We start from the raw sequence: 14,432 nt of genomic DNA, 5'->3' as shown, positions 1-14,432 counted from the left end.
ATATTAATTAAAGCTAAGAATGAGTCTGTTATCTTTACTTACCTATTTATCTTGATCATGTTAATGAAGCTGCATCAGATGATGTGAAGCTGAGGAGCCAGACATGGTATATCCAGTCTCTTGGCTCATTATGTTATGGAATGTGGTAAATCCAGGGGCAGAACGTGAGATCAAATGCCACTCAGCTGATATTCTGCATGCTTTACATTTCTGTACTGCAGTACACAAGTGTGGTGGTCTGGAACATGTTAATGCATTCTCTGAAAGTAATCAACATGGCACACCATCACAGAAATATAAATACATGTTACTGTGACATGGATAAAGTAGTATCATTTTGTTCAATTTAACAGTGAGTTTCAAGACGATTTTTAGAACATCAATCATGTTAAATTCTTAGAATATGTAATTGAAGTTAAGACAATAGATATTATACATTGAATAAAATGCTTCATATAGATAAATTAGAAAAATAGAATCACATGGGTTGAGGATAGTGATAACATGAGTAGGTTCAGGTATATCTACTTATGGAACTTTGCATAAACCAAAATGGTATAAAGCGAAGAAGTGATTATCATTGATTTCTATTCGAAAAATTTTTGAGTGTTCCCAGTCCCAAAAAATAACCTACCAAATCATACCAAATAACATATAAAACCTAAAATAACACTAACATTTATTAAAAGCAGGTATGATATGATAAAAACACAGCCTAAAAAGTAGAAATAATGTATGTAGAGTGTAGCTAGGCTGTGTCTTTGGAGGTTAGGTGGTAGGAGGTGAAGGAGACTTGGATGTAGGAGCGAGAGGAAGAGCGAAAATCCTTTCGTAAAAACGAATTTGCGTAAAGCGAGTATTTGTAAAGTGGGGTATATTTGTACTATGCAGAAGGGTAGTATGCTCAGGGTGGATTGGTACCCCCAGTAAATAGGTGCTGCAGGACTGATGCTAACTCCTGTCCTATGATTGTGATGTAAGGAAATTTGTCAATATTGTCTGCCTGCCATCCCTCCAAATGACAAGGTATTTTAAACTATGGCTACAGTCAACTGTTGATTAACTGGATGCATCAGCAGGGATCGATATCAAATTGGGTAAGATTAAGGTAATGCGAGATTAATCTGCCAAAGAGGAGTCGCGAAGAGCCAGAGCAAGTGAGTGCAGGTGTCCTGAGGAGGAATCTAAATTGGGCAACACTGAAAATTTGCATAATGTGGGACAATGTGGATTTCTATGCTTATAGATACCCTTTTCTACATTCATTTTTGCTTATAAATTGAATGAACCTCATAGAGTAGCAGTTCTTTGACCAAGTAAAGGACTTCACCAGGCGAAAGGGCAAGCTTTAACCCCAGCAAGTGTTCTGCCTTTTGCCAAGAATGGCTTGAAGACAACTTCCTTTAACTTATCATGAGAATGCCCAGAATATGCAGATAAAATAATTTGAGTAATGTGCCTGTTTTTCTGCAGTTTTTTTTTTCCCTCCAGTTATCATCCCTAACTGGAGAAAATCCAAAAAATTGCTGATGTAGCCACTGGACCTGTTTCACCAGGTTTAATCTGCTCTTCTTCTGAAGGAAAAGTGGTGTTCCTCCATGGGAATTTCGAATGTGCATGTGGAATTTCAGTTAATAATGTACTTTTCACTTTATATTTCCATAGCTGGTTCAAAGAAATCGGAGAAAAGCAATAGACCATCAATTGGAACCCCAAGCCCCAAATTAAGTGGTAGGTTAATTTCAATAAAATAAAGTAACACATTCTGCTGGCTACATATGTGGGTAACAATGGAGATTTCTCAGTTCTTCTACATTTTATTTCAATATCATGTTATTTCTTTGTTAGCTAAATAGAAATTCATCTTGGCTTGAACTTCCAATCACTTTCTGAATTTCCAAAGCAGGGTGTGGAGCACTTCCTGAATTACATAGCATGTCTCACTCAAAAAATAAATCTTATGACTGGTATAGGCAACTACAATCCAATGAATCCCTTGAGAGTGTAGAAAAATATTTAAGAAATTACAAGGGCAAAAATTTAACAAAATATTTCCTAGATAATTAAGATTATGAAAAAAATCTTAAATAATTTTAAAAGTGTATCAGAAGGCTATCTGGAGGATGAATGAGTCTCCTTAGGAACTAAAAGAGTAATCTTAGCAAGGAAAAGGACATGAAGGGTCATGAGTTCAGGGAAGGAATGCTCATTGTCTGGATCATGTACATGTTAGGAGGTTGGAGGCATTAGATTTTCTGAACCCTTTAGGATAAATAAATCTCCAGGCTGGATGACATCTATTACAGTCTTCTATGGGAAACAAGGGCGGAGATAGCTGGGGCCATTAAAGATAGATTTGCTAAGTTGTTAGCTACAGCCACTTTCAGGTGTTCGGAAGTAGATAATGCGCCAGCTGGGGGAGTGCAGCTGGCATATTCAGGTGGCGGCAGAGAAGTCACCTTTCTGTCACCTGAACATGCCGCTTGAAGGAGAGCTGTGTCCGAGTGAATGCCAGCTCCTGTGGACTGTGCTTTCAGGTGCAACGGGGGATTCTCTGAGCCATAGAATATACTTACAGGAGAAGGGTTAGGTAAGTGCTCCTCCTGGCTGGGTTCTCCACTTTCAGGTGGCCACCTGACAGCCGCATTGGGATAGAATAGGCAGCTTTACCGTGGGGTATTCTGGCCACCTGAAAGTGGCATAGAGTTGAGGTGCAAAAAGAATGTAAGATAGCTAATGATGTTCTTTTATTTAAGAAGGGCAGCGGTTATCAGCCAGGAAAACTTTGAGCCAGTAAGTGTCATGTCAGAGTTGGAGAAATCATGGGAAAAAATTTCAAGGGATAAAATTTTTATTCAGTTGGAAAGGCATGGAATAAGTTTTTTGAGGATGTCACAAAGGAGTTTGATGAAATGAAAGTGGTAATGAGTCCCAAATGATAAGTTCATCCAAAAGATAACACACATGGGATCAAGGATGAGTTGGTCAATTGCTCCAGAGTAGGTTGGTAATAGGAAGCATTCCTGCTTCAAGTCTGTGACCACTGGTATAGCAGAAGTCCATGATTTTTCTTCATGACGTGGAGGTGATTATACGAGGAATGTTTGTAAGTGAATAGAAAATTGATAATGGACACACACACACGAAACTGCAGATTCTAGAATCTGAAACTAAACATAGTCTGCTGCAGGAACCCAGTGGGGCTGAGCAATATTCGTGGGAGGAAAAGGATTGTCGTTGTTTCCAGCCAGAGCCCTTCATCGAGTCTTGATGAAGGACTTTGGCCAGAAACCTCAAACAAATTATTTTTCTCCCACTGATTCTGTTTGATCTGCTGTGTTCCTCAAGCAAACTGTGTCTAGCTTCAGAGAATTAATAGAGTGGTGGAGAGTGAGGAAGATTATATCAGGCTACAGCAGGGTATAGTTTAGTTGGAAAGTTAGCTAGAGTGTTAAAAGATGGAATTAAATCCTGATGTATGAGGGAAATAAGTAGTAGCATCAAGTTAAGACCCACAATTTTGATGCATCCATATAACATCAATAATTTTTGTATTTAGGTTTATGTAAAGCTACTCGTTCTAATTTCCCCTTCCATAAAATTTCCTGTACCATGCTATTCAAATCCTGAAAGAAACTCTTTGAAAGTAAACAAGGTATCTACTGAAACAAATATTGGATTCGACGAAAAATATTCATTTTAATACAATTTACTTGACCAATTAACGTTAACAGAAGATCTTTACATTTAATCAAATCTATTTTAATCCTTTTTAACAAAGGAACATAATTTAATTTATATAAAGATTTGTAATCCTCATTTACTATTAGACCCAAATATTTAATTCTATCTGACCATTTCAATTTTATAATATTTTTATATTCTGAATAGTCTCCTTCCCCAACTGGTAATATTTCACTCTGATCCCAATTTACCTTGTATCCAGATAACTCCCCAAGTTTCATCAAGCAATCTTGCAAATATTTCAAAGATTGCTCTGGTTCTGTCAAATAGACAAACACCTAATCCGCAATGCTCATATTCATCATCTGCAATTCTCATCCCTTTAATCTTATCATTCAGTCTGAGCTAACAGTTCAATAGCCAATGCAAACAAGGCTGGTGATAATGGACAGCCTTGCCAAGTCAATTGCATTAATTTAAATGGTAAAGAAGTTTGAACATTTGTCACCACCCTAGCAATTGGGTTTTTATATAAAGCTTTAACCCAACCAATAAAATAATGGCCAAAATTAAACTTCTCTAACACCTTAAATAAAAAATTCCATTCAACCCTATCAAAAGCTTTTTTCCACATCCAATGCAACCACCATTGGGTGCTGTCTAGATGCATTGACCAATGTGATCAATCTAAGAATGTTATCAGATGCATTTTTATTTTTAATAAAACCTGTTTGATATACATGTATCAACTGAGGTAAATATTTAGCAAGTCTATTCACTAATACTTTCACCATAATTTTATAATCTACATTTAGTAAAGAAATAGGCCTATATGAAGATATTTGCAATGGATCCCTATCTTTCTTTAAAATCACAGTAATTATAGCACTCAAACAAGATTCCAGTAACACCTGATCCTCAGTTATTTGCTGTAGAACATCTCCAAATACCGAGGATAAATCTTTATAAAATACTTTATAAAATTCAACTGAAAATCCATCATCCCCCAGTGACTTCCCATTCGGCATCTCTTGTATAGCTTCTTTAATCTCTAAATCTGTCAATGGAGCTTCTAATTCCCTAACCTCCTCCTTTCTTAAAACAGGTAAATATAATTTAGATAAATAAGAATCAATAGAATCAGTTTCCTGCTTTCCCTCAGAAGTATATAATTGTTGATAAAATGAATAAAACTGGTCATTAATTTCCTGAAGTTTATAGGTAACTATTGAATTCTTTTTAACAACATTAATAATTCACGAGGTCTGTTCTGTTTTTGATTGCCATGCTAACACCTTATGAGCCCTCTCTCCTAATTCATAATAATGTTGCTTAGATCAATTAATTAAACGCTCATACTGATAGGTTTGTAGTGTATCAAAACGTAATTTCAACTTCACTATAGCTGCCTTTTTATCTTCTGTAACATTTTTCTGTAATTCCTTTTCCAACTCAGTAATTTGTTTCTCCATTGTTAAGCTTTCTGCCACATATTGTTTTTTAACTTTCGTAGTATAACTAATAATTTGCCCTCGCAAATATGCTTTCAAAGCATCCCATAATATAAAAGTACTACTTACTGTATTAATATTCTCAGCCAAAAATAAAGCAATCTGTTCCTTTACAAAAGTAACAAATTCTGGTTTCTTTAATAGCATTGTATTAAGTCGCCATCTATAAGACAATTACATTACTTCTGGACTTGCACAAGAGTAAAACAACATAGAATGATCTGATAATACCCAGCTTTTATATTCAGCTTGGAGTACTCCTTGTAAATGTGCCAATACCAAAAAAAATCTATCTAGAAAATGAATCATGTCTAAATGAATGAAAGGAGAAATTTTTCTCTGTAGAATTTACTCTCCTCCAAATATCAATTAAATTCAAATCTTTCATCAAGGCCCCTATTTGTATTGCCGTCTTTGATTTCCTTATACTTTTCGGAGACCTGCCATCAAAGGATCTAATACACAGTTAAAATCTCCCCCAACCAAAATATTTTTCTTGGCCTGATTTAACAAGAAAAAAGCCTCCAAAAAAAACCTTTCATCATCCACATTAGGTGTGTAAATATTTAACAAAGTCCATGATTCAGAAAAAATTTTTACAGTTTAACCTCAAAACCCTCCCTGCATTACCTTCAAAGGATTCTAATTCAAACGGTAATTTCTTATGAATTAAGATCACTACACCTCTCGCCTTGGAATTTAAAAAAGAAGAAAATACATGACCAACCCAATCTCTCTTCGATTTCATATGTTCTTTTTCAGTCAAATGTGTCTCTTGCAAAAAAGCAATATCGACTTTCATTTTTTTAATATAAGCCAACACCCATTTATACTTAATAGGATTATTCAATCTCTAGTTATTAAAAGTTTCAAAGTTCAAATTAGACATTTCAATAAAAATTCTACTATAAATTATTACTAAATATTATAAACCCTCCCCTATATAAAAATACCACAGAAGAAAAAAACATAAATTAACTTCTCCTCAGTAAACTATTAAAAAGTAGTAACTCCCTAAAAATCTGGATGTGGTAAAACCCACTAGTGGCAGATGACTATCTGGTCACAGTGTCATCCATCCCCCCCCAATCAGACTTTCACAAAGTAATTATTCAGACATATTCAACCCAGTGATTCCAATCCCAATTATTGTTCCGGGTCTTCAATGTCAAGAAGACCTTGCGTCATTTCAACATTCTTTCCGTGCTTCCCATTCTTTCCATTCTCATTTCCATTTACCCTCCTTTTAGGTGACATTAATGGCGACTGACCAGTTCCTCGCAAATCTGGCAACGAATTAGCAAAATTAATGCATCATGATCATTTTCAAAAAAATTGAGACTGAAAATTTCCATAAAAAACTTTAAATACAGCCAGGTAACGAAAGGCAAATTTGTAACTTTTTCGCCACAACACTTCTTTAGCTGAATTAAATTCTCAACACCTTCTAATAATTTCTTGACTCAAATCTGCATAGAAAAACACTCTGTAATTTGAAACCACCATTTTATCATTTTTCTACCTTGTTATTTCAAACAACGAATCAAAACTGCCCTTGGTGGTTGACCTGGAAGTCATTTTTTCCTCAATGCTCTATGCGCTTGATCCAACTCTAGACCATCGGGAAAAAATTCCTTGCCCAGTAGCTCAGGAATCCATTTCTTAAAAAAAATTACCGGATTTGAACCTTCCATATCTTCTGGAAGACCTACTATTTTTGCATTATTTCTTCGACCTTGATTCTCTAATTAATCAATCTTCTTCAATACTTCCTTCTTCTGAATCCCCCAGTCCACATAAGAGTCCTCCACTTTTTCTATTTTTTCTCTATTACGCTCTACTTGATTCTTACATTGAAAAAAGCTTCATTTAAAAAAAATTATCCTGTACAGTATCTACTATTTTGATACATCTACTAACATCACTTTTAACTACAGTCATATCTTTCTTCGTAGAAGTCATCTCTTCACACATATTATTCATTGTAGTTTTCACTTTCATAAATCCTTGGTTTATTTGAGTAGACATCTGCATTGACATGTTTTCCATTTGATGAGCAATCTCTTCCAATATTGTAAACACAGAACCCAGTTTTCGCCTTGAGGCCTACCTTCTCTGGTCTCAGTCCCCATTTCTTTCTGTGTTAATTCCAGTAACATTGAGCTTTCTTCCTCCCCTAACTCAGTGGCTCCTCTTCCAGTGCGGCTGCGGGTCTGGACACGTGTCGACAGCGTACCGGCCTTATCAGCCCGCCATCTTTCGGGCTCCCCCACAGCCCACTCCCTTTCCAATAACTCACAGACCCACGATGCACTGCGCATGCCCGGCAAAGTCGCTGACTGTGCAGGTGCGTCTTCCGACACTATACTGCGCACCCATGGACCACCAGGCAATACTGCAGGCTCACAAGTCTGTTCTTGCTTGGTCAATCCACCTGTGCACCTGGGTACATGGACGCGTGAGTCAGGGCTGGCCGAGCTCGTCACTGAACAGGCGCCATCTTGCGAATGTGCGATCGGCGCCGGTGTAATATTTAATTGAGCAGGAGTCCTCTGAGGCTTGGAAACTCCAATCGATGACTCCAACTTGGTAGGTAGGCCTCAATTCTTCAACACTTTTATAAGGTAATTTATTTTGCAATTGAGCTTTTGATTTCTTCACGTTTGTAGCCATTTCAATCCTCCACTATTCCAAAGGCTGTAAATACTAATTTTAACCACTTTTACAAGTTTTAAAATCGGGTATTCATGTCTTCCCTCTACGCCATCTTGGAAATATGCATTGGGTGGTCTTCAATTGCCTCATTTTCAAAATTATTATGAAGCAGCTCAGTTGAAATATGTTTGTAGATTGATATGGACCAACCTCCGAGTTGGGCGAAGGTGGAAATGGCTTGTATTTCTGAAGTTGAGATACATCAGTTCATATTTAAATGGAATATGAATGTATTGCGGGAATGTAATATGCCAGTATTAAAACACTTGTGAAGGATATGGGGTAAAAGAAATATGGTTTTAGGGTTGAAGGGTAAACTATCAATTCAAACTCTGTTATAGCATAATCACCTTATTCCCTTTTCAATGTTTAATAATCATTTAAAGAGATGGAATTCTAAGGGTATAAAGATAGTTCAGGATTGCTTTAAAGAAGGACAATCGATTGAGGAAGAAATTTGATATTTCTGTAAATTCATTATTTGTGTAGTATCAACTCAGAGCTTTGATAAAAGATAATTATGGTAAAGAGATGAATTTACCTATGTTGATGAAATTTGAGTCTTTGATTTCCTCTATACCAAAGAAAGGTTATATTTTGGATATGTATCAATTGTTACAAGATAGTATGGATAAACAGGAATGGGAGAAATCTAGGCTTAAATGGGAAAGTGATTTATATTTTTCCTGAAGACAATTGGGAGGTTAGGTGTTACGATAGTGTAACTAAATTGACGAATGTAAGATATGGAATGGTTAATTATAATTTTTTACATCAGTTGTATTTGACTCCAGAGAAATTGAAAAATATGGGTTTAGTAATTCGGATTCTTGTTTTTGATGTGGACCATGTACTGGAACGTTTTTACATGCTGTTTGGTCTTGTGTTAAAGTCCAAACATTTTGTGAAGGAATCAAAATTATTTAAGATTAAATTACCATTAGACCCATTGATTTTATTTTTTGGTCTATTTGGTTTCTTTGAAGGGATTGGGGTTGGATAAATTTCAAATTGCATTTGTATGTTTAGCGTTATCTGTAGCACAAAAATGTGTAAATTGTACCTGGAAAGATAATGTGGAGATTAATATAGTATGTTGGCATAATGAATTAAGAGCTTGTATTCCGTTGGAAAAAGATTACATGTAACTTGCATGATAATTATTCCTTCTTTATTGATATGTGGCCTTCTTATTTGGAATATATGAATTTGAAAATACTTTGAAATATTCTCTATATTCTGTTTTGTTTTTCTATTTGACTCCCCTTAAGGGAGCTGGCTGAAGGGCTGGGAAGGTGGGGAGGGTTTTCCTTTACGTATCTAAAAAATTCTTGCTGTTATTTGATTGTATTTTGTTTTTAAAAAAATCTTTTAAATAAAATTTGAAAAAAAGAATTGTATTTATTTGGTCTTGCAAGCATAAAATAAATGATAGTACTTGTATTCAAACCTTTAATTCCTGTTCAGAATCTTATGTTCTTTGTTGGCCAAGTTGTTTATTCTTTGTTAGAATTTAGAATGTTTGTAATTTTACATTTTCTAATTCATCACTCTGCTATTTGTAATTTTCAGTTCCAGATGATGTGTTTGCTCCACGTTATATTTGGAAGGGATCTTTCAACTACAAAGGAAAGAAGCAGCCAATGACATTAACAGTCACGAATTATAACACGTCAACGGGCAGAGTCAATGCCACTCTCACAAACAGTCAAATGGAGCTGCAGCTTTCAGGTATGACAGTAATCTTCCTACAAGCCAACCTGGTTAATTCCATAAAGTTTGCAAAGCTGCTTTACTGCCACTGACAATCTCTCTTCCAGGTAGTTGCTTTTGAAGCATGATCTAAACTGAACAAGGTGACTGATTTCAAGTCCCACCTTGAATACGTTGAGCCCTACTGAGTGCACTCTCTTCAGTCGGTTAATTCACACAGATATGGGTTCAAATCTGTAATTGTCCTCATTTGTATGCCCAACTGCTCACTTAGATAAACTTGCTGAGCCATCATGTGTGTTTCAGATATTTTCTGTAGCTTGATAAACATGTGAAGAGCTAACTGTCTATGCAGGAGTTTTTCCCCAATGGTCTCCAATCTCTCATAATGTACCACAGAGAACATTTGCCTCAATTAAGCCTTTGCCTCTATACCAAAACGAAGCCTTCTCCTGCTTTACTGCCTCTTCCACATATTCAGCATCTATCTAAATTTTTAAAATAATTATATCAATGTCTCTCATTCTTCTTTTAATTTTTCTGAAGCATCGATATCTTATAGAATCAAAACTGTATGGCATAGTAACAAGCCATTTTGTCCATTGTATCAAGTTGTTCGAAATCTCAGCTAGTCAGGTCACTCTCACTTCCTCAATCTTGCTCCATAGACTTGTGGATAATGGCTCATCATATGGTCATCCAGGTACCTTTTCAATGGGAGTTTGAATTTTTTGAGTTGTAATGTCACTCAAATAGCACTTATAAATTATCAAAATAGAGTTTGCATAATCTATTCTGATTCACATTCCATTGTTGTCCAGATGCACCCAATATTGTTTGCTTTATTTATAATTGTGTAAAATTGTACGGTATGCTTCTAATTCCAAACATTTCTTGATTAGTTTTGCATTTCAGACATAACACCGGCATATGCATGATTATACACATTCCACATATTTTTATAAAATGTGAAATATCTTTTATTCATTCATATTTTTCATCAATTTCATGTCAGGTTCAAGTCTTCCTCAGAATAATCAAATATTGCTGTTACAATTTGTATTTGTCAATTCTTCTGAATATTAAATAAAGCACTTCTGCATTTCCCAAAACAAGATTTTAATTACACCTGACATTAATTATATTAGGTTTGAAAGACAAAAGTCTTGTGATTCCATTTCTATTAATTACAGATTATCCTTTTCTTAAACACAATAATTAGTCGAACTGGCTGCAAATACCAATTCACTTTCCAATTTTTATCTAAGATCTTAGAAACAAAATTGATCTGTTTAAAATGTATGAACTATTAATCTATGAAATAACTAATCTATGAAATAACAAATTACCTATATGTTTTGTTGCTATCCTAAATTTAAAAAAAACAATTCAGTACGATAGCAATGTGAATGCCGAACTAATGTAAAATGGCAATTGCGCAGGCACACTTATAGTTTGACTTTAGCTGGATACCGCATTCTGAATGGTCTTTAGATTCAATTGCTGGAAGTATTTAAAGAGGGGTTAGATAAATGTTTGATCCATCAGAGAACTGAGGGTTTTGTGGCACTGACAAAGAAGAAGAGATGAGACTGAGGACAGATCACCTAGGGTTATATTGAATGACAGGACAAGTTTGAGGGTGGCCTATTTCTGCTATTTCTACTTTCTTGTATTGAACTAAAATTACATATATCACCCATTTCATTAAGCTCACAACTGATTACCTAAATTTTGAGCCACCTTGATTCAAGCTCAGAAATGCCATTTCTCTATTTTATCATCTGGGGACTTGAGCTGTCATTCCAGCTGAAGCAGTGATTCGCATGCACTGCTTCCTGTCTAGTTTATTGCATTATGGTTCCTCTTCACTGGAGAAATCAAACGCAGATTAGGTGATCTCTTTGGGTGGCACCTGCTCTCAGTCCACAGTTGAACTTACTGACGTGCACCACTTTAATTCTCCAACCTCCCCCCATTCCCATCTGTTGGTCTGCGACCCTCTCACTGGCCTCGGGAGACCTAAAATAATGAAACCGTATCTTTGTGACCTTCAGAATTAATACTGAATTTCTAATATTAGGTAAATAACTTTTTCCATTTCCCATTATCACACTGATTTTTTTTTTAATGGTCAGTTCTCATGCTCTTTGTCACTTGCCCTAATACAATGTTACTGCTAAATGTAAGTAATCAATATGATCTGCTGTTTTGTTAAAGTCTTTCAAGTGAAAGTTGACAAAGCATCATTTTGACATATCATTCTTCATATCTGTTCATCCTTTTAGGTGTTTATAAAAGTCAAGAAGCACGTCTTATGCTTCTAATGTACCATATGATAACACCTGACCAAACTTGGGCCAGTAACATCAAAGATAAATGGGCCATGGATGGTTATGTAAGTGTGATCCTCATGCCTGGGCACTGGATTTTGTATTCTGGATTAGATCATTGCCTATCATTTTTTTTTGTTTCAGATATTGAAGCAACGTTTGTCTTTGTCCAAAGCAATTGATAGATATTTACTGCTTATTTTACATTTCTTACTTCAATTATCATTTTATCAATAATAAGATAAATATTTTGAGCTTGATAAATTGAAATTAAAACTTGTAGAGGTTTAATTGATTTTTGCTGATACTCACTTTAAACCATTGCAGAGACACCTCTGGTGTGAGATACAAGGTATACATTTGCTTAAGCAAACATTTACCATTGTGAGCACTATTTGAGACAATTCTATTTCCAATAAAATCCTATTAGGCTTCCTACCACTTTATTTAATAACTGCTGGTATTTATTCTAATTGGCTAAATTGCAAAGGCTTTCCAAGATTAATAATGGATATCAGAGATCATGCAATAAAAAAAAGAAAGAAACCAGTCAAGCTTGCCATTTCCTGTTTGCAGACTTGACTCCAGGTCCTTACAGAGCTTCCTACGTTCAAGTATTTTTCAGCCATTGTTCAGCACAATCTGCTATCTATTTTATGAATCATAAGGAAGTAATTAAGAACATGAAGACCATCAGGATAATTTCATTTTGTAATGTTAAAATGATACACACATTACATGCATGTGGGTTTACAGTATGAGTGCAGGAGTCAGAAAAGACTGAAATATTTCCATAACTGTATCTTGAGAAAACAAAACTGCTAATTTTTCAGTTCAGGTGGGAGGAGGTTCTTTACGATCCATTACCGTTGACATTACGTATTTTTGTATTATTCATGCAATGTCAATCAGTTAAAGTATGGCCTTGAAATAGTAACCATAAAAACACAGCTAAAGATGAGATGATTTATCTAAGTACATTTTTTCCTCAGGATTTTTTTTATCGCTCTGCTGTAGTAAAGATTTTAAAAGCCTTCCATCATCAGTATTAATCATTGTTCATGAAAAAGTTTCTCTTTTTTTAAAAATCAGGTATCTGCCGAACCTGATGGTGCCACATATGTCTTTCAAGGATTTATACAAGGTGAAGATTATGGACAATTTGGAGTGCAGAGATTAGGTAAAATGCTGTAATTTAGAAAAGAATCACAAATCGGATGTATTCTCCTTTACAGCTGTTTATAATCCAGATATTGAGTGAGTGAGTGTCTGCAGACAACAGAGACAGTGCTAACAGATTTTATCACCAGTGGGAAAAGGAAGAATATAAGGAATAACTCACTAGATCAACATCAATTTTTCTTCTCTGATTTGGATCACTGCTTAGTGATTTCCCACAACATGGGATGGATTCTTCCCATACCTTACCACTGGTGTTGGAGAACTTTTTGCATTGCATCACTCCAAAGTTATGCATTAAATAATACATTTGCTTACGCTATAAATTCAGATATGAACAGATGATGTGTTTTCCCCATAGCATTTTAGTTACCATATTCATACCATCTATGAATACTCAATAATTTCTGCTGCATTTGTGTTTCTGGTAAGGATATTGATGTCCAAACATCCTTCTGCATTGATAAAAATCTATCCAACCTTCAATGACATCCCATCTAAACAATCATTACCTCAACACCCGCTGTGCTATGATTGTAGTGTGCGACATCTACAAAATGCACCGCTGTTACAAATCCAAGTCTATTGCCTCCACCACCAGAGGACAAAGGCAGCAAGCAAGGAAGCATTACCATCTCCAAGGAATCCTCCATGGAAGTGATAGCTTCTGTTACTGCTGGCTGGCTGCCAAGTGGGGTGTGCCACAAAAGATGACATGCTTTTCAGATTTGCTTTAAAATGTCAGAAGCTATGTTTGTTTGAGTTTGGCCCTGTGATAAATCATAGAGGTGCAATTTTAACATGATTCTGACTGTAAACCAGTAAAACCTCCTGGTATCCTTTGAAGATGGGTTGATGCTGGATAAGTGTATTTTCCAAGTGCTTGAGACCTACTCTTACAATTCCTGAGACATTAAGAATAAACGGCTTAAAAAACAAAAATGCTATACTGTACTTACATTGAACAAACTTAACTTTCATGAATATGTAAATGGTTTCACTTTATTTCACTCACATTCTTTGAAAATATTTAAACATCGCTGTATCTGCAGGTTCCTCCCCCTCCATGAATCCACCCAAATGATGAACAATTATATTATACATAATTAATCTCCCTCCTCCCTCAAGTTTACAGATAAAGCCTTTGACTGGGGCGATTCATACTAAGTAGGGATAAGGAAACAGTTTAAGAGAGTCAACCAAATGGTGAGGGGTATCAACTAGCTCTTCATCGCCACTGCTGCTTTAGACACTTTATTCAACCACCTGCTACAAGCAAAGCATGAACATGGCCCTC

The 14,432-nt window shown here is 35.6% G+C and overlaps 1 protein-coding gene across 4 annotated transcripts in view; it reads left to right on the top strand.

The window, feature by feature from the left end:
• Positions 1 to 14,432, top strand: part of csmd3b (CUB and Sushi multiple domains 3b) — a 927,060-nt gene that overhangs the window by 902,947 nt on the left and 9,681 nt on the right. For all 4 annotated transcript variants that reach the window (XM_069920534.1, XM_069920535.1, XM_069920537.1 and 1 more), the window contains 4 exons: positions 1,666 to 1,731; positions 9,483 to 9,641; positions 11,912 to 12,021; positions 13,049 to 13,136. In XM_069920534.1, coding sequence (XP_069776635.1) covers positions 1,666 to 1,731; positions 9,483 to 9,641; positions 11,912 to 12,021; positions 13,049 to 13,136 — 423 coding nt within the window. The remainder of the gene's footprint in view (positions 1 to 1,665; positions 1,732 to 9,482; positions 9,642 to 11,911; positions 12,022 to 13,048; positions 13,137 to 14,432) is intronic.

Source organism: Narcine bancroftii, chromosome 2, assembly GCF_036971445.1.
Source record: "Narcine bancroftii isolate sNarBan1 chromosome 2, sNarBan1.hap1, whole genome shotgun sequence".
Classification (NCBI taxonomy): domain Eukaryota; kingdom Metazoa; phylum Chordata; class Chondrichthyes; order Torpediniformes; family Narcinidae; genus Narcine; species Narcine bancroftii.
The sequence above is the reverse complement of the archived record's forward strand: the minus strand, read 5'-3'. Positions and strand labels throughout refer to the sequence as shown.